This window comes from Oncorhynchus tshawytscha, linkage group LG16 (genome assembly GCF_018296145.1).
Source record: "Oncorhynchus tshawytscha isolate Ot180627B linkage group LG16, Otsh_v2.0, whole genome shotgun sequence".
NCBI classification, from domain to species: Eukaryota; Metazoa; Chordata; class Actinopteri; order Salmoniformes; family Salmonidae; genus Oncorhynchus; species Oncorhynchus tshawytscha.
Window position 1 is genome coordinate 8,641,515 of NC_056444.1, and position 24,285 is coordinate 8,665,799.

A 24,285-nucleotide genomic window follows, 5' to 3' on the forward strand; every position below is an offset into this window, starting at 1 on the left:
AACTTTTTACAGGTATGTGGAAGCACATATTCTGACACATAGAGAGAGGAAGACATTGAGAGAGATGCATTACAGTGCATTCAGACCCCTTCACTTTTTCCACATTTTGTTATGCTACAGTCTTATTCTAAATTTAATAAAAAATATATATTTTTATTCTCATTAATCTCTATACAATACCCTATAACGACAAAGCAAAAACAAAGTTTCAAAAAATACTTTCCGAATGCACTGTGTGCCACAGAGGTTTTAATTATTAGCTTGGTCCACTTTGAAGCCCATTAGAAGTATTGTAAGATTTCGATCCTATGATCTTATACACCACCAGACATGCCACCAGGGGTCTTTTCATAGTCCCCAAATCCAGAACAAATTTAAGAAAACGTACAGTATTATATAGAGCCCTTATTGCATGGAACGTCCTTCCATCTCATTTTGCTCAAATAAACAGCAAACCTGGTTTCAAAAAACAGATAAAGCAACACCTCGCGGCACAACGCCTCTCCCCTATTGGACCTAGATAGTTTGTGTATGTATTGATATGTAGGCTACGTGTTCCTTTTTAAAAATGGATGTAGTTCTGTCCTTGAGCTGTTCTTGTCTATTAATGTTCTGTATTATGTTTTATGTGTTGTGTGGAACCCCAGGAAGGGTTGCTGCTGCTATAGCAGCTAATGGGGATCCTAATAAAATACCAAAATACCAAAATATGCTTGATTGATTCTATGATTCATATGACTGATACTTTAAGTGGCGTGCAGTAGGATGTGAACAAGGGCCTTCTAGATAAGGAGTGGCGTGCAGTAGGATGTGAACAAGGGCCTTCTAGATAAGGAGTGGCGTGCAGTAGGATGTGAACAAGGGCCTTCTAGATAAGGAGTGGCGTGCAGTAGGATGTGAACAAGGGCCTTCTAGATAAGGAGTGGCGTGCAGTAGGATGTGAACAAGGGCCTTCTAGATAAGGAGTGGCGTGCAGTAGGATGTGAACAAGGGCCTTCTAGATAAGGAGTGGCGTGCAGTAGGATGTGAACAAGGGCCTTCTAGATAAGGAGTGGCGTGCAGTAGGATGTGAACAAGGGCCTTCTAGATAAGGAGTGGCATGCAGTAGGATGTGAACAAGGGCCTTCTAGATAAGGAGTGGCGTGCAGTAGGATGTGAACAAGGGCCTTCTAGATAAGGAGTGGCGTGCAGTAGGATGTGAACAAGGGCCTTCTAGATAAGGAGTGGCGTGCAGTACGATGTGAACAAGGGCCTTCTAGATAAGGAGTGGCGTGCAGTAGGACTGAACAAGGGCCTTCTAGATAAGGAGTGGTGTGCAGTAGGACTGAACAAGGGCCTTCTAGATAAGGAGTGGTGTGCAGTAGGATGTGAACAAGGAACCTTCTAGATAAGGAGTGGCGTGCAGTACGATGTGAACAAGGAACCTTCTAGATAAGGAGATGTTTGTCTTCTGCCACACTCAGTGGTGAAACAAGTGAGTCACACTTCACACCAACGATCTAATACACGTTCACATTTTAGACAAACTACTGTGTCTAGTATATACAGACTACTGTGTCTAGTACATACAGACTACTGTGTCTAGTATATACAGACTACTGTGTCTAGTATATACAGACTACTGTGTCTAGTATATACAGACTACTGTGTCTAGTATATACAGACTACTGTGTCTAGTATATTCAGACTACTGTGTCTAGTATATACAGACTACTGTGTCTAGTATATACAGACTACTGTGTCTAGTACATACAGACTACTGTGTCTAGTACATACAGACTACTGTGTCTAGTATATACAGACTACTGTGTCTAGTACATACAGACTACTGTGTCTAGTATATACAGACTACTGTGTCTAGTACATACAGACTACTGTGTCTAGTATATACAGACTACTGTGTCTAGTATATACAGACTACTGTGTCTAGTACATACAGACTACTGTGTCTAGTATATACAGACTACTGTGTCTAGTACATACAGACTACTGTGTCTAGTATATACAGACTACTGTGTCTAGTATATACAGACTACTGTGTCTAGTACATACAGACTACTGTGTCTAGTACATACAGACTACTGTGTCTAGTATATACAGACTACTGTGTCTAGTATATACAGACTACTGTGTCTAGTACATACAGACTACTGTGTCTAGTATATACAGACTACTGTGTCTAGTATATACAGACTACTGTGTCTAGTATATACAGACTACTGTGTCTAGTATATACAGACTACTGTGTCTAGTATATACAGACTACTGTGTCTAGTATATACAGACTACTGTGTCTAGTATATTCAGACTACTGTGTCTAGTATATACAGACTACTGTGTCTAGTATATACAGACTACTGTGTCTAGTACATACAGACTACTGTGTCTAGTACATACAGACTACTGTGTCTAGTATATACAGACTACTGTGTCTAGTATATACAGACTACTGTGTCTAGTATATACAGACTACTGTGTCTAGTACATACAGACTACTGTGTCTAGTATATACAGACTACTGTGTCTAGTATATACAGACTACTGTGTCTAGTATATACAGACTACTGTGTCTAGTACATACAGACTACTGTGTCTAGTATATACAGACTACTGTGTCTAGTACATACAGACTACTGTGTCTAGTATATACAGACTACTGTGTCTAGTATATACAGACTACTGTGTCTAGTATATACAGACTACTGTGTCTAGTATATACAGACTACTGTGTCTAGTACATACAGACTACTGTGTCTAGTATATACAGACTACTGTGTCTAGTATATACAGCCTACTGTGTCTAGTACATACAGACTACTGTGTCTAGTATATACAGACTACTGTGTCTAGTATATACAGACTACTGTGTCTAGTACATACAGACTACTGTGTCTAGTACATACAGACTACTGTGTCTAGTACATACAGACTACTGTGTCTAGTACATACAGACTACTGTGTCTAGTACATACAGACGACTGTGTCTAGTACATACAGACTACTGTGTCTAGTACATACAGACTACTGTGTCTAGTACATACAGACTACTGTGTCTAGTACATACAGACTACTGTGTCTAGTATATACAGACTACTGTGTCTAGTACATACAGACTACTGTGTCTAGTATATACAGACTACTGTGTCTAGTATATACAGCCTACTGTGTCTAGTACATACAGACTACTGTGTCTAGTACATACAGACTACTGTGTCTAGTATATACAGACTACTGTGTCTAGTACATACAAACTACTGTGTCTAGTATATACAGACTACTGTGTCTAGTATATACAGACTACTGTGTCTAGTATATACAGACTACTGTGTCTAGTATATACAGACTACTGTGTCTAGTATATACAGACTACTGTGTCTAGTATATACAGACTACTGTGTCTAGTATATACAGACTACTGTGTCTAGTATATACAGACTACTGTGTCTAGCATATACAGACTACTGTGTCTAGTATATACAGACTACTGTGTCTAGTACATACAGACTACTGTGTCTAGCATATACAGACTACTGTGTCTAGTACATACAGACTACTGTGTCTAGTATATACAGACTACTGTGTCTAGTATATACAGACTACTGTGTCTAGTATATACAGACTACTGTGTCTAGTACATACAGACTACTGTGTCTAGTATATACAGACTACTGTGTATAGTATATACAGACTACTGTGTCTAGTATATACAGACTACTGTGTCTAGTACATACAGACTACTGTGTCTAGTACATACAGACTACTGTGTCTAGTATATACAGACTACTGTGTCTAGTATATACAGACTACTGTGTCTAGTACATACAGACTACTGTGTCTAGCATATACAGACTACTGTGTCTAGTATATACAGACTACTGTGTCTAGTATATACAGACTACTGTGTCTAGTATATATAGACTACTGTGTCTAGTACATACAGACTACTGTGTCTAGTATATACAGACTACTGTGTCTAGTACATACAGACTACTGTGTCTAGTATATACAGACTACTGTGTCTAGTATATACATACTACTGTGTCTAGTACATACAGACTACTGTGTCTAGTACATACAGACTACTGTGTCTAGTACATACAGACTACTGTGTCTAGTATATACAGACTACTGTGTCTAGTACATACAGACTACTGTGTCTAGTATATACAGACTACTGTGTCTAGCATATACAGACTACTGTGTCTAGTATATACAGACTACTGTGTCTAGTATATACAGACTACTGTGTCTAGTACATACAGACTACTGTGTGTAGTATATACAGACTACTGTGTCTAGTACATACAGACTACTGTGTCTAGCATATACAGACTACTGTGTCTAGTATATACAGACTACTGTGTCTAGCATATACAGACTACTGTGTCTAGCATATACAGACTACTGTGTCTAGCATATACAGACTACTGTGTCTAGCATATACAGACTACTGTGTCTAGTATATACAGACTACTGTGTCTAGCATACATGAGAACATCCAAGAGTCACGAAAAATACTGCCGACGGCAAGTATACGTTGACTTTGATGTCAGGTTGAAGTGTGTCTTTCGAGAGTAGCTCCCTTCCATAGATGGCTTTTACCACAGTCGATGGATATCAATGATGGTACAGGATATTGTATTGAAACATGCCTGATAGGTACATTGAGTAAAGCCAGTATGTCAGTGATAGAAGACATGAGGGACTACCTTAGGTCCTGGACGGCCAGGTTTGTCAATAGGTCCCTGTGGAAAGCACCAGAAAAAAATGATTGTCAGTATTAATCATACTTATTTTCATATTAATATCATACTTATGAGCAAAAGGGTTGAAGTCCCAGCGACGGCATAAGAAACCACTCTTTGTGTTCGAACCTGAATACTTCTGGCCATCACTGCCCCAAAGCCACCCAGTTCCCTAGAACCCTTCATGTCCTGCAAACAACATACAGTCAATGACAACTGATGTGTGCTAATGAAACATCTGGCACAAAATGGCTGCCAGGCATCACTAAGGTGGGTGGCTACACATTGGCAGAGAAGTAGAGGCGAAACGAGATGATTTACTACGCCCCAAAATCTATCCTCGTGAGATAAGAATGCAACATACGTCAAATCAAATGAGATGTTATTAGTCACATGCACATTTGATTTGATTTGATTTGATGCACCGAATACAGTAAATTGCTTACTTACAAATCGCCTAACAAACAATGCAGTTAAAAAAAAAAAGGATAAGAATAAGAAATAAAAGTAACAAGTAATTAAAGAGCAGCAGTAAAATAACAATAGCGAGACTATATAGAGGGGGGTTCTGGTACAGAGTCAATGTCTGGGGGCACCGGGTAGTTGAGGTAATATGTACCTCAACTATGTGTAGGTAGAGTTATTAAAGTGACTATGCATAGATGGTAACAATAGAGAGTATCAGCGGTGCAAAATGGGGGGAGGGGGGCAATGCAAATAGTCTGGGAGGCCATTTGATTAAATGTTCAGGAGTCTTATGGCTTGGAGGTAGAAGCTGTTTAGAAGCTTCTTGAACCTAGACTTGGCGCTCCAGTGCCACTTGCAATGCGGTAGCAGAAATAACATTCTATGACTAGGGTGGCTGGAGTCTGACAATTTTTAGGGCCTTCCTCTGACACCACCTGGTATAGAGGTCCTGGATAGCAGGAAGCTTGTCCCCAGTGATGTACTGGGCTGCCTTGCGGTCGAAGGCCGAGCAGTTGCCATACCAGGCAGTGATGCAACCAGTCAAGATGCTCTTGATTTGGCAGCTGTAGAACCTTTTGAGGATCTGAAGAGCCGTGCCAAATCTTTTCAGTCTCCTGAGGGGGAATAGGTTTTGTCGTGCCCTCTTCACGACTGTCTTAGTGTGCTTGGACCTTGTTCGTTTGTTGGTGATGTGGGCACCAAGGAACTTGAAGCTGTCAACCTGCTCCACTGCAGCCTCGTTGATGAGAATGGGGGCATGCTTAGTCCTCTTTTTCTGTTGTCCACGATCATCTCCTTTGTCTTGATCAAGTTGAAGGAGAGGTTGTCCTGGCACCATATGGCCAGGTCTCTGACCTCCTCCCTATAGGCTGTCTCGTCGTTGTCGGTGATCGTTGTTGCGTCATCAGCAAACTTAATAACGGTGTTCGAGTCGTGCCTGGCCGTGCAGTCATGAGTAAACAGGGAGTACAGGAGGGGACTAGGCACGCACCCATGAGGGGCCCCTGTGTTGAGGATCAGCGTGGTGGATTTGTTGTTACCTACCCTTACCACCTGGTGGCGGCCTGTCAGGAAGTCTAGGATCCAGTTGCAGAGGGAGGTGTTTAGTCCCAGGGTCCTTAGCTTATTGATGAGCTTTGAGGGCACTATGGTGTTGTACGCTGAGCTGTAGTCAATGAATAGCATTCTCATATAGGTGTTTCTTTTGTCCAGGTGGGAAAGGGCAGTGTGGAGTGCAAAAGAGATTGCATCATCTGTGGATCTGTTGGGGTGGTATGCAAATTTGGAGTGGGTCTAGGGTTTCTGGGATAATGGTGTTGATGTGAGCCATGACCAGCCTTTCAAAGCACTTCATGGCTACAGATGTGAGTGCTACATGTTGTTCGTCATTTAGGCATGTTACCTTAGTGTTCTTGGGCACAGGCACTATGGTGGTCTGCTTGAAACATGTTGGTATTACAGACTCAGACAGGGAGAGTTTGAAAGTGTCAGTGGAGACACTTGCCAGTTGGTCAGCGCATGCTCGCAGTACATGTCCTGGTAATCCATCTGGCCCCGCGGCCTTGTGAATGTTGACCTGTTTAAAGGTTTTACTCACATTGGCTGCGGAGAGCTTGATCACACAGTCTTCCGGAACAGCTGGTGCTCTCATGCATGTTTTAGTGTTATTTGCATCATCAATGCACTTATTGATGAAGCCAATGACTGATGTGGTGTACTCCTCAATGCCATCGGAGGAATCCCGGAACATATTCCAGTCTGTGCTAGCAAAACAGTCCTGTAGCTTAGCATCTGCTTCATCTGACCACTTTTTTATTGATCTAGTCACTAGTGCTTCCTGCTTTAATTTTTGCTTGTAAGCAGGAATCAGGAGAATAGAATTATGGTCAGATTTGCCAAATGGAGAACGAGGCAGAGCTTTGTATGCGTCTCTGTGTGTGGAGTATAGGTGTGGTTCAGAGTTCTTTTCCCTCTGGTTGCACATTTAATGCTGATAGAAATTTGGTAAAACACATTTAAGTTTCCCTGCATTAAAGTCCCTGGCTACTGGGCGCACCACCTCTGGAGGGGCATTTTCTTGTTTGCTTATGGTAGAATACAGCTCATTCAATGCTGTCTTAGTTCCAGCCTCAGTCTGTGGTGGTGTGTAAACAGCTATGAAAAATACAGATGAAAACTCTCTAGGTAGCTGGTGTGGTCTACAGCTTATCATGAGATACTCTACCTCAGGCGAGCAATAGCTCGAGACTTGCTTAGATATCGTGCACCAGCTGCTATTTACAGAAATACATAGTCTGCCGCCCCTTGTCATACCAGACGCCGGTGGAGCCTATAACCAGCCAGCTGTATGTTGATAGTGTCGTTGTTAAGCCACGACTCTGTGAAACATAAGATATTACAGTTTTGAATGTCCTGTTGGTAGTTTAATCTTCCGCGTAGATCATCGATTTTATTCTCCAGAGATTGCACGTTTGCTAGCAGAATGAAAGGAAGTGGAGGTTTATTTGATCGCCTACGAATTCTCAGAAGGCAGCCCGCCATCCGGCCCCATTTTCTCTGCCTCCTCTTCATGCAAATCACAGAAATCGGGGCCTGTTCCCGAGAAAGCAGTATATCATTCGCGTCGGGCGCATCAGACTCATTAATAGAAAAAAAAGATTCTGCCAGTCCGTGGTAAGTAATCACAGTCCTGATGTCCAGAAGTTATTTTCGGTCATAAGAGACGGTAGCGTCAATATTATGTACAAAATAATATGTTACAAACAATGCAATATAAACAAACACAAAAACAATCGGTTGGGGACACATAAAACATCAGCCTTCTTCTCTGGTGCCATTGTTACATCATGTACCGTATGTTTTTGACCCTCTGACAAACAGGAGAGCTGAGTGAGTGAAATCATACCTCCAGGTCCAAGCTGAAGCCCTGTCCTGGGGGTCCCGGTAGCCCAGGGGGCCCCCTCAGACCTGTTTTCCCCTCTGGTCCCTCTGAGCCGGGCAGACCTGGGAACCCTGCAGCACCTGGCTCCCCCTAGGAGAGAAACACAATGGTTCAGTCCAATAACCTCCTCAAGCAACATTTTTTGCATATGTGAAGGAACTGGATGGGTCTAAGTATTATGAAGCCCATTGGAAGGCATCACAGTAGCTTAGACCAATCGTTTCCTTCAGATCTGCATCCACTGATTAAGATGGGGCTAGATGTTGATTTTGGAGCATACAGTCTTCTATTTATTTGGTTCGGGTTATTAGCAGTAATTATCCCTAGCTTCATATGTAGAGACCAGCTGTGGGTTGATTAGTGGTTAAAAGCAGTTGTGGTTTTTAGGGTCACTCCTAGGTTGGGGAGTAATGGATTGGCATGACTCCAACTGTACCTTTGGTCCATGTGTTCCGCTCAGACCCGGCTCACCCTGTCAAAGAAAATGTTTCAATCAAATGAAATCCAATGTTCTTCAAGAAGTCCTTTTTTATTTTATTTTTTATTTTTTTTACAATCACTACACAGGATATCAGAGGTCTACATCCATTAGTCGTACCTTCTCTCCTCTCTCGCCAGCTGGACCAGGGAACCCATCATTCCCATCAACGCCCTGGGAAATAGAACAATAACTTAGATTAGATGTGTTTCGGGGTAATGTATTTCTGTCGATGTCCTGTATGTAATCCTTTTACACAGTTAGTAAAAGCCTCATGCATTCCCATGTCAAAAGGCCATGGGGCTTTTTCATGAGGCTTTTGTCCAGCTGCAGTCAGAAAGCCATTAGCTCACCCAGTGAAGATTACATTGCTGCTTCATGGCTTCTTAACCTTTTCATATGAGACTCTTAAGATCTTTGTCCATTGGTCCATTGTTAATGGTCTTATTGTACTTTGTGAATCGTATCGTGAAACAAACTTAAAATGGTTTCTCTAAAGATTAGGCGAGAGATCATTGACCTCAGCAATAACATTCTGTAATCTGTCATTCAGGCTGTTAAGCAATACCTCACCACTAGGAAAGTAATTCACCTTTGACCACAGATCTAGGATCAGACTAACCAACCAGCTACCTCCGATCCAGGGCTGAAAAAAAAGACCTGAATCTGTATCATTGGATAACACCGACTTTGCCCTGATCTGTCAAAAACAGAGGGTTGGAATTCCCATAGTGCTCTGTGATCAAGGTCCCTGGCTTTGAGCAGGCGAGACGTCAGAGCTGTACACATGTTCTAAGGAGGGAAGGCTAGGCAGCTTCTATTTTGTGGTGCAGGCTAGACCACAGAGAGAGATAGAGGGGCGAGGGACGCTGGCTGGGATTGTGGTTACCGTTGCAAAGGGGAGCAGACTTGCTTATAAACACAGAGCTCCTTTTACAGCTTGGCTAAAAGACTGGGTGACACACAGTGCTCCAAAAGAGAACATCAAAGAGCTGGTATCTAAGTGATGTCACTACTGTGCTCGTTCTAGATTGAGTAACAGATATGCAACACTAATAAAACGTCCCTTCTTTTTCACATTTACAAACGTGCTTAAGACAGGGTTTTAAACTTCAGTATAAGGATTTTCTAACCATTATATAACCACATAGGTCGTTAACAAACTTAACTGTTTGTGATTAAAAGTGAAATTCCAACGCACTTTTTGAAACCGTTAAAAATAAAGCTGTAATATATAAGAACATGTCATGCCTCCATGCCTCTGTCTACAGCCCTCCTCCCCCAAATCAACACAGGGCATCATCAAACGCACTACAACTTGTCAAGGCAGCCAGATCAGTGTCACCAGGGTCCAGCTCTGTGGCGACCTCACCATGGTGACAGCTACTCTGGGTGCCTCAGTCGTCCGTTCAATCACTCACAAACATGGGGCCTCCAGAACCTTCTGGGTTTAAGCAAGCAGAACAATTTGCAGGGTTGTGGGGGAAGTATGGGATTTTTAGATGGTTTCCAGGAATCTCTTGTCATGTAGCGGTGCAGAGCTGTGCTAAAGGGTTGCATGAAGGTTGCTACTGGGTTTGACAAACCTTTGGCAGACACCTGGGGGATTCATTATTAACCTGGGGATTCATTATTAACCTGGGGATTAACTATTAACCTGGGAGATTAACTATTAACCTGGGGGATTCATTATTAACCTGGGGATTAACTATTAACCTGGGGGATTCATTATTAACCTGGGGGATTAACCTGGGGGATTCATTATTAACCTGGGGATTCATTATTAACCTGGGGGATTAACCTGGGGGATTCATTATTAACCTGGGGATTAACTATTAACCTGGGGGATTCATTATTAACCTGGGGGATTAACCTGGGGGATTCATTATTAACCTGGGGGATCATTATTAACCTGGGGGATTAACATGGGGGATTAATTATTAACCTGGGGATTAACTATTAACCTGGGGGAGATTAACCTATTAACCTGGGGGATTCATTATTAACCTGGGGGATTAACCTGGGGATTAATTATTAACCTGGGGGATTAACTATTAACCTGGGAGATTAACTATTAACCTGGGGGATTCATTATTAACCTGGGGGATTAACCTGGGGGATTAACTATTAACCTGGGGGATTCATTATTAACCTGGGGGATTCATTATTAACCTGGGGGATTAACTATTAACCTGGGGGATTCATTATTAACCTGGGGGATTAACCTGGGGGATTCATTATTAACCTGGGGGATTAACCTGGGGGATTCATTATTAACCTGGGGGATTCATTATTAACCTGGGGGATTAATTATTTTGATTATCAGGCAGACACCTGGGGATTAATTATTTGATTATCTGGCAGACACCTGGGGGATTAATTATGTTGATTATCTGGCAGACACCTTATTTTGATTATCAGGCAGACACCTGGGGGATTAACTATTTTGATTATCAAGCAGACACCTGGGGAATTAATTATTTTGATTATCTGGCAGACACCTGGGGGATTAATTATGTTGATTATCTGGCAGACACCTGGGGGTCAAATCAAATCAAATCAAATCAAATTGTATTTGTCACATACACATGGTTAGCAGATGTTAATGCGAGTGTAGCGAAATGCTTGTGCTTCTAGTTCCGACAATGCAGTAATAACGAGCAAGTAATCTAACTAACAATTCCAAAAAAACTACTGTCTTATACACAGTGTAAGGGGATAAAGAATATGTACATAAGGATATATGAATGAGTGATGGTACAGAGCAGCATAGGCAAGATACAGTAGATGATATTGAGTACAGTATATACATATGAGATAAGTATGTAAACCAAGTGGCATAGTTAAAGTGGCTAGTGATACATGTATTACATAAGGATGCAGTCGATGATATAGAGTACAGTATCAACGTATGCATATGAGATGAACAATGTAGGGTAAGTAACATTATATAAGGTAGCATTGTTTAAAGTGGCTAGTGATATATTTACATCATTTCCCATCAATTCCCATGATTAAAGTGGCTGGAGTAGAGTCAGTGTCATTGACAGTGTGTTGGCAGTAGCCACTCAATGTTAGTGGTGGCTGTTTAACAGTCTGATGGCCTTGAGATAGAAGCTGTTTTTCAGTCTCTCGGTCCCAGCTTTGATGCACCTGTACTGACCTCGCCTTCTGGATGACAGCGGGGTGAACAGGCAGTGGCTCGGGTGGTTGATGTCCTTGATGATCTTTATGGCCTTCCTGTAGCATCGGGTGGTGTAGGTGTCCTGGAGGGCAGGTAGTTTGCCCCCGGTGATGCGTTGTGCAGACCTCACTACCCTCTGGAGAGCCTTACGGTTGAGGGCGGTGCAGTTGCCATACCAGGCGGTGATACAGCCCGCCAGGATGCTCTCGATTGTGCATCTGTAGAAGTTTGTGAGTGCTTTTGGTGACAAGCCGAATTTCTTCAGCCTCCTGAGGTTGAAGAGGCGCTGCTGCGCCTTCCTCACAATGCTGTCTGTGTGAGTGGACCAATTCAGTTTGTCTGTGATGTGTATGCCGAGGAACTTAAAACTTGCTACCTTCTCCACTACTGTTCCATCGATGTGGATGGGGGTGTTCCCTCTGCTGTTTCCTGAAGTCCACAATCATCTCCTTAGTTTTGTTGACGTTGAGTGTGAGGTTGCCAGATAAGGGTTTAATTATTAACCTGGGGGATTAATTATTTTGATTATCAGGCAGACACCTGGGGGATTAACTATTTTGATTATCAGGCAGACACCTGGGGAATTAATTATTTTGAATATCAGGCAGACAGCTGGGGGATTAACTATTTTGATTATCTGGCAGACACCTGGGGAATTAATTATTTTGATTATCAGGCAGACAGCTGGGGGATTAATTATTTTGATTATCTGGCAACGCTTTGTTGGCCATGTTCTGTTATAATCTCCACCCGGCACAGCCAGAAGAGGACTGGCCACCCCACATAGCCTGGTTCCTCTAGGTTTCTTCCTAGGTTTTGGCCTTTCTAGGGAGTTTTTCCTAGCCACCGTGCTTCTACACCTGCATTGCTTGCTGTTTGGGGTTTTAGGCTGGGTTTCTGTACAGCACTTTGAGATATCAGCTGATGTACGAAGGGCTATATAAATAAATTTGATTTGATTTGATTTGTTCTAAGAAATGAATTTGCAAAGCACACACACACACACACACACATACACACACACACTTCACCAGACCCATCTGCCTTATAGGCCTCTGATAGGACCAGAATATAATACCTATAATAAGTAAGTAATGTCGGTAAGCATTTCACTGTAACGTCTACACCTGTTGTATTCAGCATTTCACTGTAACGTCTACACCTGTTGTATTCAGCATTTCACTGTAATGTCTACACCTGTTGTATTCAGCATTTCACTGTAATGTCTACACCTGTTGTATTCAGCATTTCACTGTAAGGTCTACACCTGTTGTATTCAGCATTTCACTGTAATGTCTACACCTGTTGTATTCAGCATTTCACTGTAACGTCTACACCTGTTGTATTCAGCATTTCACTGTAAGGTCTAATACACCTGTTGTATTCAGCATTTCACTGTAAGGTCTACACCTGTTGTATTCAGCATTTCACTGTAACGTCTACACCTGTTGTATTCAGCATTTCACTGTAACGTCTACACCTGTTGTATTCAGCATTTCACTGTAACGTCTACACCTGTTGTATTCAGCATTTCACTGTAAGGTCTAATACACCTGTTGTATTCAGCATTTCACTGTGAGGTCTACTACACCTGTTGTATTCAGCATTTCACTGTGAGGTCTACTACACCTGTTGTATTCAGCATTTCACTGTGAGGTCTAATACACCTGTTGTATTCAGCATTTCACTGTAACATCTACACTACATTTCCTAACGTCTTGTATTCAGCATTTCACTGTAACGTCTACACCTGTTGTATTCAGCATTTCACTGTAAGGTCTACACCTGTTGTATTCAGCATTTCACTGTAACGTCTACACCTGTTGTATTCAGCATTTCACTGTAACGTCTAATACACCTGTTGTATTCAGCATTTCACTGTAACGTCTACACCTGTTGTATTCAGCATTTCACTGTAAGGTCTAATACACCTGTTGTATTCAGCATTTCACTGTAAGGTCTACTACACCTGTTGTATTCAGCATTTCACTGTAAGGTCTAATACACCTGTTGTATTCAGCATTTCACTGTGAGGTCTACTACACCTGTTGTATTCAGCATTTCACTGTGAGGTCTACTACACCTGTTGTATTCAGCATTTCACTGTAACGTCTACACCTGTTGTATTCAGCATTTCACTGTAAGCTGTTGATTTCGGCGCATGTGACGAATAAAATTGGATTTGATTTGATGGAGTTTCAGTGTTTGGTGACTCACAGGCAGTCCAGGTTTACCCATCTCTCCATCCTTCCCGTTTTCCCCAGGAGCCCCAGGGGACGCAGAGAGGCCCTCAGATGAACCTGGGGGCCCAGGAAGCCCTGGAGAACCAGGTGGACCCTGGATGAAGAAAATAAATCAATAACATTAACGCTAACAAAATAACATGATACATCTGTCATAACGCATAAATGCATATGCTAATTTATGTGTACCCAAATGGTGTTTGTGGCTATAGTCAGAGAGCAGAACAGCAGCAGGTGGATTCTAGAGATTTGAAAAGGATGACCACTCACTGTCATAATCTCTGTGTCTCCATCAAAGTACTCTAAGCCTGAGCCGTCCACACCATCCTGCAAACCACATACGCTTACAATGAATGAATGAACTGATGACTCAACGAAAACAACCAAATCAATCTTCCAAATAATTCTTCCATCCATCTATTCACATCGGTGTGGTTCATTCCACACTACATACCGGGGATCTGGATGAGTTTGGTCGACCCGGTGGTCCAGGAGGTCCGGGGGGACCAGGTTTGCCCACTCCAGAATCACCCTTCAGGGGTCAACAAACAAACACAATCCAGGGTCAAACACAACAACCAAGTACAACAGTGTTTCTTAATCCAATCCTGGGAGACCCTTGTTGGATAATGCACATTTTAGTTCTGGCCCAGCACTAACACACCGGATGTAATTAATCGCCAGCCCTTGATGTAATTGATCGCCAGCCCTTGATGTAATTGATCGCCAGCCCTTGATGTAATTGATCGCCAGCCCTTGATGTAATTGATCGCCAGCCCTTGATGTAATTGATCGCCAGCCCTTGATGTAATTGATCGCCAGCCCTTGATGTAATTGATCGCCAGCCCTTGATGTAATTAATCGCCAGCCCTTGATGTAATTGATCGCCAGCCCTTGATGTAATTGATCGCCAGCCCTTGATGTTGGTGTTTGGGTCAGAGCAAAACATTTGCAATAAAGTAGAGCACCGCTGAACTATTCATCGATAGTGGAGCTAAAAGCTGTAGGACACTAGAACGTCATATACCGTCTGCAGCAGTGAAAGGAGGCTAGACAGTATGTGATGTTGCACCTTGTCTCCTTTGGGACCAGGATCTCCTGGCAAGCCTGGGAATCCCTGAACTCCAGTTTCTCCCTGTGGTAGGAAACACAGCAAGTGAGGATTATCAACATGAGAAATGGCTGATGGGTTAAAACATATGAAGATATCCACATGGGTTGAGTACAGTTACAATAGGCTTTCTAACAATGATTGGTGGACTGACAGGAGTTGACGATTGGATGGATGTGTGGCCCTTCCTTCCAGAGTTATATCACTCCATAAAACCCAATGTTCAAAAAGATCATCCAGACAGTTTTCACTATAACAGTTATCTAATCCCTCTCTGAGGTACCTTTATGAGTCTCACACAGACAGACAGACAGACAGACAGACAGACAGACAGACAGACAGACAGACAGACAGACAGACAGACAGACAGACAGACAGACAGACAGACAGACAGACAGACAGACAGACAGACAGACAGACAGACAGACACACAACCCCATACAGATGTACCCCACATGTGTGAGCAGCACCCCATATCTCTTCACACAGAGGTCAGGGGACCTGGGCTTCAGAGTTGATCAAACCCACAGGTGGGCAGGTGCTCTCGTTTCACTCGATCGAAACGCACGGGAGCAGATCAAAGACCCCCTAGAGGGACCACCGTAGAAGATCCCCTCTCCCATCGCTCATCTCTGACGTCCAGGGACGTGAGTTGTAAATAACACCGACTCAACTTTCCTCATTTTTGTAAAGCATTTCCAAATGACTGCCTCCCCTTTTCCTCCGAAGTTGGCTTAGGGACTGGGTCTGGTGTACACATGTGAGGTATCGGCTGCGTGCGCCTCAGAAGCCATGGAGTATTTACAGGGGAATGAGAATATTTGTGTTCTTGAGATAGAGTGTGTGGGAATTATTGTATATAGCAGAACAACAGAGTCAAGTCTCTGTTATGTAGTGTGTACTATAGGGCCTTATTGGGTGGAGATTCAGAATAAAACACAGTACTGGAACTACTCTGTACACTATTGTAAAATAAAAATAGTTCACGTTTTTTTTTCAATTGCTAACATGCATTGGTCAAAACTGAAGTCACACTGTCAAAATTCTCCACACAGTCAGCAAAACAGAAGTGTATGTGTACCAAACTGTGAATCATTTTAATTCCTTTCACACAAAATGCATTCAATGACCACATTCTCTGAAATTCACAAACTCTTTTCTCATTCATACTCCACCACCTGCAAACCTATATATTTGCAGCACATGTTTTCAAATGCTAACATACTGTTTCCAAAACTGTTAAAAACACATTCAAAACAGAATGATGGCAAATGTCGTGCATTTCTGCAGTAACCAGACTGAAACATATCGAAAATCTCAGCAGAATATTTAATCATTCCAAACGCAGCTGATTGCAGTTTCAGCTGAAAGCCGACCCAAGTGTCCTGTTTTTAGTCTCGTTACCAAACAGACAAAAGAGGACGACTTCAGAATGATTTAGTTTGGAGACATGGATCAAGGAAGACAGGTTGGTGGGGGAAAGAAAAGTGTCAGGGAGAGGGAGAATGTGTGGAGGACAAAGGAGAGGAAGACCAAGAGCGGTGGTCTCTGATGAGATAAGGGCCACAATTATTGACCATGTTGTTGTAAGGGTTGTCTTCCTCTTCTGAGGAGGAGGAGTACGGATCGGACCAAAGCGCTGCGTGGTAAGTGTTCATGGTGATTTTAATTAAGACAAATGGACACTGGAACAAAACAATAAACGATGACGTGAATAACCGAAACAGTACCGTGTGGCCCAAACACTCACACGGAAACAAAACACCCACCAATTCTCAATCAGGGACAACAATTGACAGCTGCCTCTGATTGAGAACCATACTAGGCCAAACTCAAAAACCAACATAGAAAAACAAACAGACTGCCCACCCCAACTCACGCCCTGACCATACTAAAACAAAGACAAACACAAAGGAAGTAAGGTCAGAACGTGACAGTTGTAAACCGTGGTCTCTCTTTGAGCGAGGCTGGTTCAAGGGTGCAACCAAATCTACAGCGTTCAACAGTTGCATCAATAATAGGTCAAATTTTCCAGCAAAACAACAGGTGAGATTTGCATCCTTCAATGATAATTGAACTACGTATTACAGTATGTTCGCATTGTTACATGTTCTGACAAGTTGAGATATATTGATTGGTTTGTGTTTTTCAGTAGGATCCAAAGGTTGCCTCCCACAGGAAGGAGAGGCAGAATGTTATCAGATCCGCAGGAAATTGACATTGTTGACATGGTAGTTGGCAACAATTGCAATAAAACTGCGGGAAATTCGGGACAGAGTGCTGGCAGACAATATCACTGTTGGGAATGTGAATACGGTCAGCTCAATATCCCTGTTGGGAATGTGAATACGATCAGCTCAACGACAATATCCCTGTTGGGAATGTGAATACGATCAGCACAACGACAATATCCCTGTTGGGAATGTGAATACGATCAGCACAACGACAATATCCCTGTTGGGAATGTGAATACGATCAGCTCAACGACAATATCCCTGTTGGGAATGTGAATACGGTCAGCACAACGACAATATCCCTGTTGGGAATGTGAATACGGTCAGCTCAACGACAATATCCCTGTTGGGAATGTGAATACGATCAGCTCAACGACAATATCCCTGTTGGGAATGTGAATACGGTCAGCTGACAATATCACTGTGGGAATGTGAATACGGTCAGCTCAACGACAATATCCCTGTTGGGAATGTGAATACGATCAGCTCAACGACAATATCCCTGTTGGGAATGTGAATACGGTCAGCTCAACGACAATATCACTGTGGGAATGTGAATACGGTCAGCACAACGACAATATCACTGTGGGAATGTGAATACGATCAGCTCAACGACAATATCCCTGTTGGGAATGTGAATACGATCAGCTCAACGACAATATCCCTGTTGGGAATGTGAATACGATCAGCACAACGACAATATCCCTGTTGGGAATGTGAATACGATCAGCACAACGACAATATCCCTGTTGGGAATGTGAATACGATCAGCTCAACGACAATATCACTGTGGGAATGTGAATACGGTCAGCTCAACGACAATATCACTGTGGGAATGTGAATACGGTCAGCTCAAGACAATATCCCTGTTGGGAATGTGAATACGGTCAGCTCAACGACAATATCACTGTGGGAATGTGAATACGGTCAGCTCAACGACAATATCCCTGTTGGGAATGTGAATACGGTCAGCTCAATGACAATATCCCTGTTGGGAATGTGAATACGGTCAGCTCAACGACAATATCACTGTGGGAATGTGAATACGGTCAGCTGACAATATCCCTGTGGGAATGTGAATACGGTCAGCTCAACGACAATATCACTGTGGGAATGTGAATACGGTCAGCTCAACGACAATATCACTGTGGGAATGTGAATACGGTCAGCTCAACGACAATATCCCTGTTGGGAATGTGAATACGGTCAGCTCAACGACAATATCCCTGTTGGGAATGTGAATACGGTCAGCTCAACGACAATATCACTGTGGGAATGTGAATACGGTCAGCTCAACGACAATATCACTGTGGGAATGTGAATACGGTCAGCTCAACGACAATATCCCTGTTGGGAATGTGAATACGGTCAGCTCAACGACAATATCACTGTGGGAATGTGAATACGGTCAGCTCAACGACAATATCCCTGTTGGGAATGTGAATACGGTCAGCTCAACGACAATATCCCTGTTGGGAATGTGAATACGGTCAGCTCAACGACAATATCACTGTGGGAATGGAATATCAGCTCAACGAATATCCCGGTCAGCTCAACGACAATATCACTGTGGGAATGTGAATACGGTCAGCTCAACGACAATATCACTGTGGGAATGTGAATACGGTCAGCTCAACGACAATATCCCTGTTGGGAATGTGAATACGGTCAGCTCAACGACAATATCCCTGTTGGGAATGTGAATACGGTCAGCTCAACGACAATATCACTGTGGGAATGTGAATACGGTCAGCTCAACGACAATATCACTGTGGGAATGTGAATACGGTCAGCTCAACGACAATATCCCTGTTGGGAATGTGAATACGATCAGCTCAACGACAATATCCCTGTTGGGAATGTGAATACGGTCAGCTCAACGACAATATCACTGTGGGAATGTGAATACGGTCAGCTCAACGACAATATCACTGTGGGAATGTGACAATATCACGGTCAGCTCAACGACAATATCCCTGTTGGGAATGTGAATACGGTCAGCTCAACGACAATATCCCTGTTGGGAATGTGAATGGGAATATCCCTGTTGGGAATGTGAATACGGTCAGCTCAACGACAATATCCCTGTTGGGAATGTGAATACGGTCAGCTCAACGACAATATCACTGTGGGAATGTGAATACGGTCAGCTCAACGACAATATCACTGTGGGAATGTGAAATCAGCTGAATACTGTGGGAATGTGAATACGGTCAGCTCAACGACAATATCCCTGTTGGGAATGTGAATACGGTCAGCTCAACGACAATATCACTGTGGGAATGTGAATACGGTCAGCTCAACGACAATATCCCTGTTGGGAATGTGAATACGGTCAGCTCAACGACAATATCCCTGTTGGGAATGTGAATACGGTCAGCTCAACGACAATATCACTGTGGGAATGGAATACGGTCAGCTCAACGATAATATCCCGAATACGGTCAGCTCAACGACAATATCACTGTGGGAATGTGAATACGGTCAGCTCAACGACAATATCACTGTGGGAATGTGAATGTCAGCTGACAATATCCCTGTTGGGAATGTGGTCAGCTCAATATCCCTGTTGGGAATGTGAATATCCCTGACAATATCACTGTGGGAATGTGAATACGGTCAGCTCAACGACACTATCCCTGTTGGGAATGTGAATACGGTCAGCTCAACGACAATATCCCTGTTGGGAATGTGAATACGATCAGCTCAACGACAATATCCCTGTTGGGAATGTGAATACGGTCAGCTCAATGACAATATCACTGTGGGAATGTGAATACGGTCAGCTCAACGACAATATCACTGTGGGAATGTGAATACGGTCAGCACAACGACAATATCACTGTGGGAATGTGAATACGGTCAGCTCAACGACAATATCCCTGTTGGGAATGTGAATACGATCAGCTCAACGACAATATCCCTGTTGGGAATGTGAATACGGTCAGCTCAATGACAATATCACTGTGGGAATGTGAATACGGTCAGCACAACGACAATATCACTGTGGGAATGTGAATACGGTCAGCACAACGACAATATCACTGTGGGAATGTGAATACGGTCAGCTCAACGACAATTGCCAGAGTCCTAGAGAAACATAAAATAAGGATGAAGCAGCTGTACCTGTTGTCCTGAGTTTGTTTGATTGAGTGTGTGGACAGGTGTCTTTAATACAGGTAACGAGTTCAAACAGATGCAGTTAATACAGGTAATGAGTGGAGAACAGGAGGGCTTCTTAAAGAAAAACTAACAGGTCTGTGAGAGCCGAAATTCTTACTGGTTGGTAGGTAATTAAATACTTATGTCATGCAATAAGATGCAAATTAATTACTTAAAAATCATACAATGTGATTTTCTGGATTTTTGTTTTAGATTCCGTCTCTCACAGTTGAAGTGTACCTATGATAACAATTACAGACCTCTACGTGCTTTGTAAGTAGGAAAACCTGCAAAATCGGCAGTGTATCAAAAACTTGTTCTCCCCACTGTATGTAATGCTCACTGTTAGTGTTTTTCAGGTCAGAGCGTTGTGAGTGACAATGTAACTGTTGCCAGTGTTCTGGTCCAACGAGCTTATTTTGAGACATGTATGAAGTGTTTTGGTTGTTTGAGTGAGTTTTGGAGATTAACTGTTTGGCAAAGATGCATGTTGGTAATGCAGACTGTAAAGAGTTTTGAAAAAGAGGCTTCAAAATTGACCGATGCTTGTTAGCAATTGAATAAAACTATAAGTCCCACAATGCGGTAGGCCTATAGTGATCTCAGTCCTAAGGAATGAAAGATAAGCCACAATGAACAATGACACGCATGAAGAATACTCACAGGGTTTCCGTCTATCCCTCCACTGCCCTAGAGAACACAAAACATATACATTATTTATTTATTTATTTATTTAACCAGGTAGGCCAGTTGAGAACAAGTTCTCACAACTGCGACCTGGCCAAGATAAAGCAAAGAAGTTCGACACATATAACAACACAGAGTTACACATGGAATAAACAAACATACAGTCAATAATACAGTGAGTGCAAATGAGGTAAGATAAATGAGGTAAGGCAATAAATAGGCCATGGTGGCGAAGTAATTACAATATCGCAATTAAACACTGTACAGTACCAGTCAAAAGTTTAAACACACCGACTCATTCAAGGGTTTTTCTTTATTTTTACTATTCTCTATTCTCTACATTATAGAATAATAGTGAAGACATCAACACTATGAAATAACACATATGGAATCATATAGTAACCAAAAAAGTGTTTTAGATTTGAGATTCTTTAAAGTAGCCATCCTTTGCCTTGATGACAGCTTTTCATACTTTCTACCAGCTTCATGAGGTAGTCACCTGGAATGCATTTTAAATAACAGGTGTGTTAAAAGTACATTTCCTTAATTTGTTTGAGCCAATCAGTTGTGTTGTGAAAAGGTAAGGGTGGTACTACAGAAGATAGACCTATTTGGTAAAATACCAAATCTGTATTATGGCAAGAACAGCTCAAACAAGAAAAAAAACAAAAACATTTTTTACAATTGCGACCTGGCCAAGATAAAGCAAAGCAGTTCGACACATACAACAACACAGAGTTACACATGGAGTAAAACAAACATACAGTCAATAATACAGTAGAAAAATAAGTCTATATACAATGTGAGCAAATGAGGTGAGATAAGGGAGGTAAAGGCAAAAAAAAGGCCATGGTGGCGAAGTAAATACAATATAGCAAGTAAAACACCAGAATGGTTGATTTGCAGTGGAAGAATGTGCAAAGTAGAGATAGAAATAATGGGGTGCAAAGGAGCAAAATAAATAAATAAATACAGTAGGGAAAGAGGTAGTTGTTTGGGCTAAATTATAGGTGGGCTATGTACAGGTGCAGTAATCTGTGAGCTGCTCTGACAGTTGGTGCTTAAAGCTAGTGAGGGAGATAAGTGTTTCCAGTTTGAGAGATTTTTGTAGTTCGTTCCAGTCATTGGCAGCAGAGAACTGGAAGGAGAGGCGGCCAAAGGAAGAATTGGTTTTGGGGGTGACCAGAGAGATATACCTGCTGGAGCGCGTGCTACAGGTGGGTGCTGCTATGGTGACCAGCGAGCTGAGATAAGGGGGGACTTTACCTAGCAGGGTCTTGTAGATGACCATGGTGGAATTGCTGCAAAGAAACCACTACTAAAGGACACCAATAAGAAGAAGAGACTTGCTTGGGGCAAAACAAAACACGAGCAATGCACATTAGAACAGTGGAAATCTGTCCTTTGGTCTGATGAGGCCAAATCTGAGATTGTTGTTTCCAACTACCGTGTCTTTGTGAGACATAGAGTAGGTGAACGGATCATCTCTGCATGTGGTTCACACCGTGAATCATGGAGGAGGAGGTGTGATGGTGTGGGGGTGTGGGAATTCAAGTCACACTTAACCAGCATGGCTACCACAGCATTCTGCAGCGATACGCCATGCCACCTGGTTTGCGCTTAGTGGGACTATCATTTGCTTTTCAACAGGACAATGACCCAACACACCTCCAGGATGTGTAAGGGCTATTTGGCCAAGAAGGAAAGTGATGAAGACGTGCTGCATCAGATGACCTGGTCTCCACAATCACCTGGCCTGGCCTCCACAATCACCTGGCCTCCACAATCATCAATCCCCGGCCTCCACAATCACCTGGCCTCCACAATCACCCGGCCTCCACAATCACCTGGCCTCCACAATCACCCGGCCTCCACAATCACCCGGCCTCCACAATCACCCGGCCTCCACAATCACCCGGCCTCCACAATCACTCAACTTCAATCCAATTGCGATGGTTTGGGATGAGTTGGACCGCAGAGTGAAGGAAAAGCAGCTAACAAGTGCTCAGCATATGTGGAACTCCTTCAAGAATGTTGGAAAAGCATTCCAAGTGAAGCTGGTTGAGAGAATGCCAAGAGTGTGCAAAGCTGTCATCAAGGCCAAGGTTGGCTACTTTGAAGAATCTCAAATCTCAAATATATTTGGATTTGTTTAACACTTCTTTGGTTACTACATGATTCCATATGTGTACAGCTCCCACAATCTACTTATTATCAATTTCTTTCAAACAATCATCAGTCATTTGTGTCAGTGCAGTACATGTTGAGTGCCCTTCTCTATAAGCATGCTGAAAGTCTGTTGTTCATTTGTTTACAGAGAATTAGAATTGTATCTGGTCAAACTATTTTTTTTTGCAAAACTTTGCTATGTGTCGGCAGCAAGCTGATTGGTTGGCTGTTAGAACCAGTAAAGGGTGCTTTACCATTCTTGGGTAGCGGAATGACTTTGGCTTCACTCCAGGTCAGAAGAAAAACATTTTCCTCCAGACGGATTAAAATGATGACAAATAGGAAGTCTGCTACCATCCTCATTAGCTTTCCATTTAAGTTGTCAATACCAGGTGGTTTATCTTTAAAAAAAAAATGTTTTTATTTGTTTAACACTTTTTTGGTTACTACATGATTCCATAGTGTTATTTGATAGTTTTGATGTCTTCAATATTATTCTACAATGTAGAAAATAGCACAAATAAAGAAATACCCTTGAATAAGTAGGTGTCCAAACTGTTGACTGGTATTGTATAAAAACGATTTCTGACCCCAAAAAACGTACATAAAAAACTGCTATTCTAAACCACTGAATGAGGTAACAATACAGCCGTCATCGTGGCCACTGGCTGTGGGCAAGAAACCACCTAAATGGGCCATTAAAAGGAGTCAATAGCAGAATTAAAGAGAGAGAACACCAATGGAACTGAACTATTTTGGTGAGAAATACGCCTGCCGAGACAAACCACACAAATGTCTAGGAGTCAGAGTGAACGAATGAATCGGCTGGAAACAGATACAACTGTGATTTGCAATTACAATAC

General features: G+C 42.5%; 1 protein-coding gene across 1 annotated transcript in view; it reads right to left on the minus strand.

The window, feature by feature from the left end:
- The window catches only part of LOC112216467 (collagen alpha-1(XVIII) chain-like), a gene marked incomplete at its 3' end in the record, with an annotated part of 133,036 nt that overhangs the window by 24,390 nt on the left and 84,361 nt on the right, over nucleotides 1-24,285 (minus strand). The window contains exons 9-17 of the mRNA XM_042298627.1: nucleotides 21,230-21,256; nucleotides 15,132-15,194; nucleotides 14,514-14,591; nucleotides 14,330-14,386; nucleotides 14,034-14,153; nucleotides 8,753-8,806; nucleotides 8,591-8,626; nucleotides 8,119-8,244; nucleotides 4,710-4,745 (exon numbers count right to left, since the gene is read on the minus strand). Of these exons, the coding sequence (XP_042154561.1) occupies nucleotides 4,710-4,745; nucleotides 8,119-8,244; nucleotides 8,591-8,626; nucleotides 8,753-8,806; nucleotides 14,034-14,153; nucleotides 14,330-14,386; nucleotides 14,514-14,591; nucleotides 15,132-15,194; nucleotides 21,230-21,256 (597 nt within the window). The remainder of the gene's footprint in view (nucleotides 1-4,709; nucleotides 4,746-8,118; nucleotides 8,245-8,590; nucleotides 8,627-8,752; nucleotides 8,807-14,033; nucleotides 14,154-14,329; nucleotides 14,387-14,513; nucleotides 14,592-15,131; nucleotides 15,195-21,229; nucleotides 21,257-24,285) is intronic.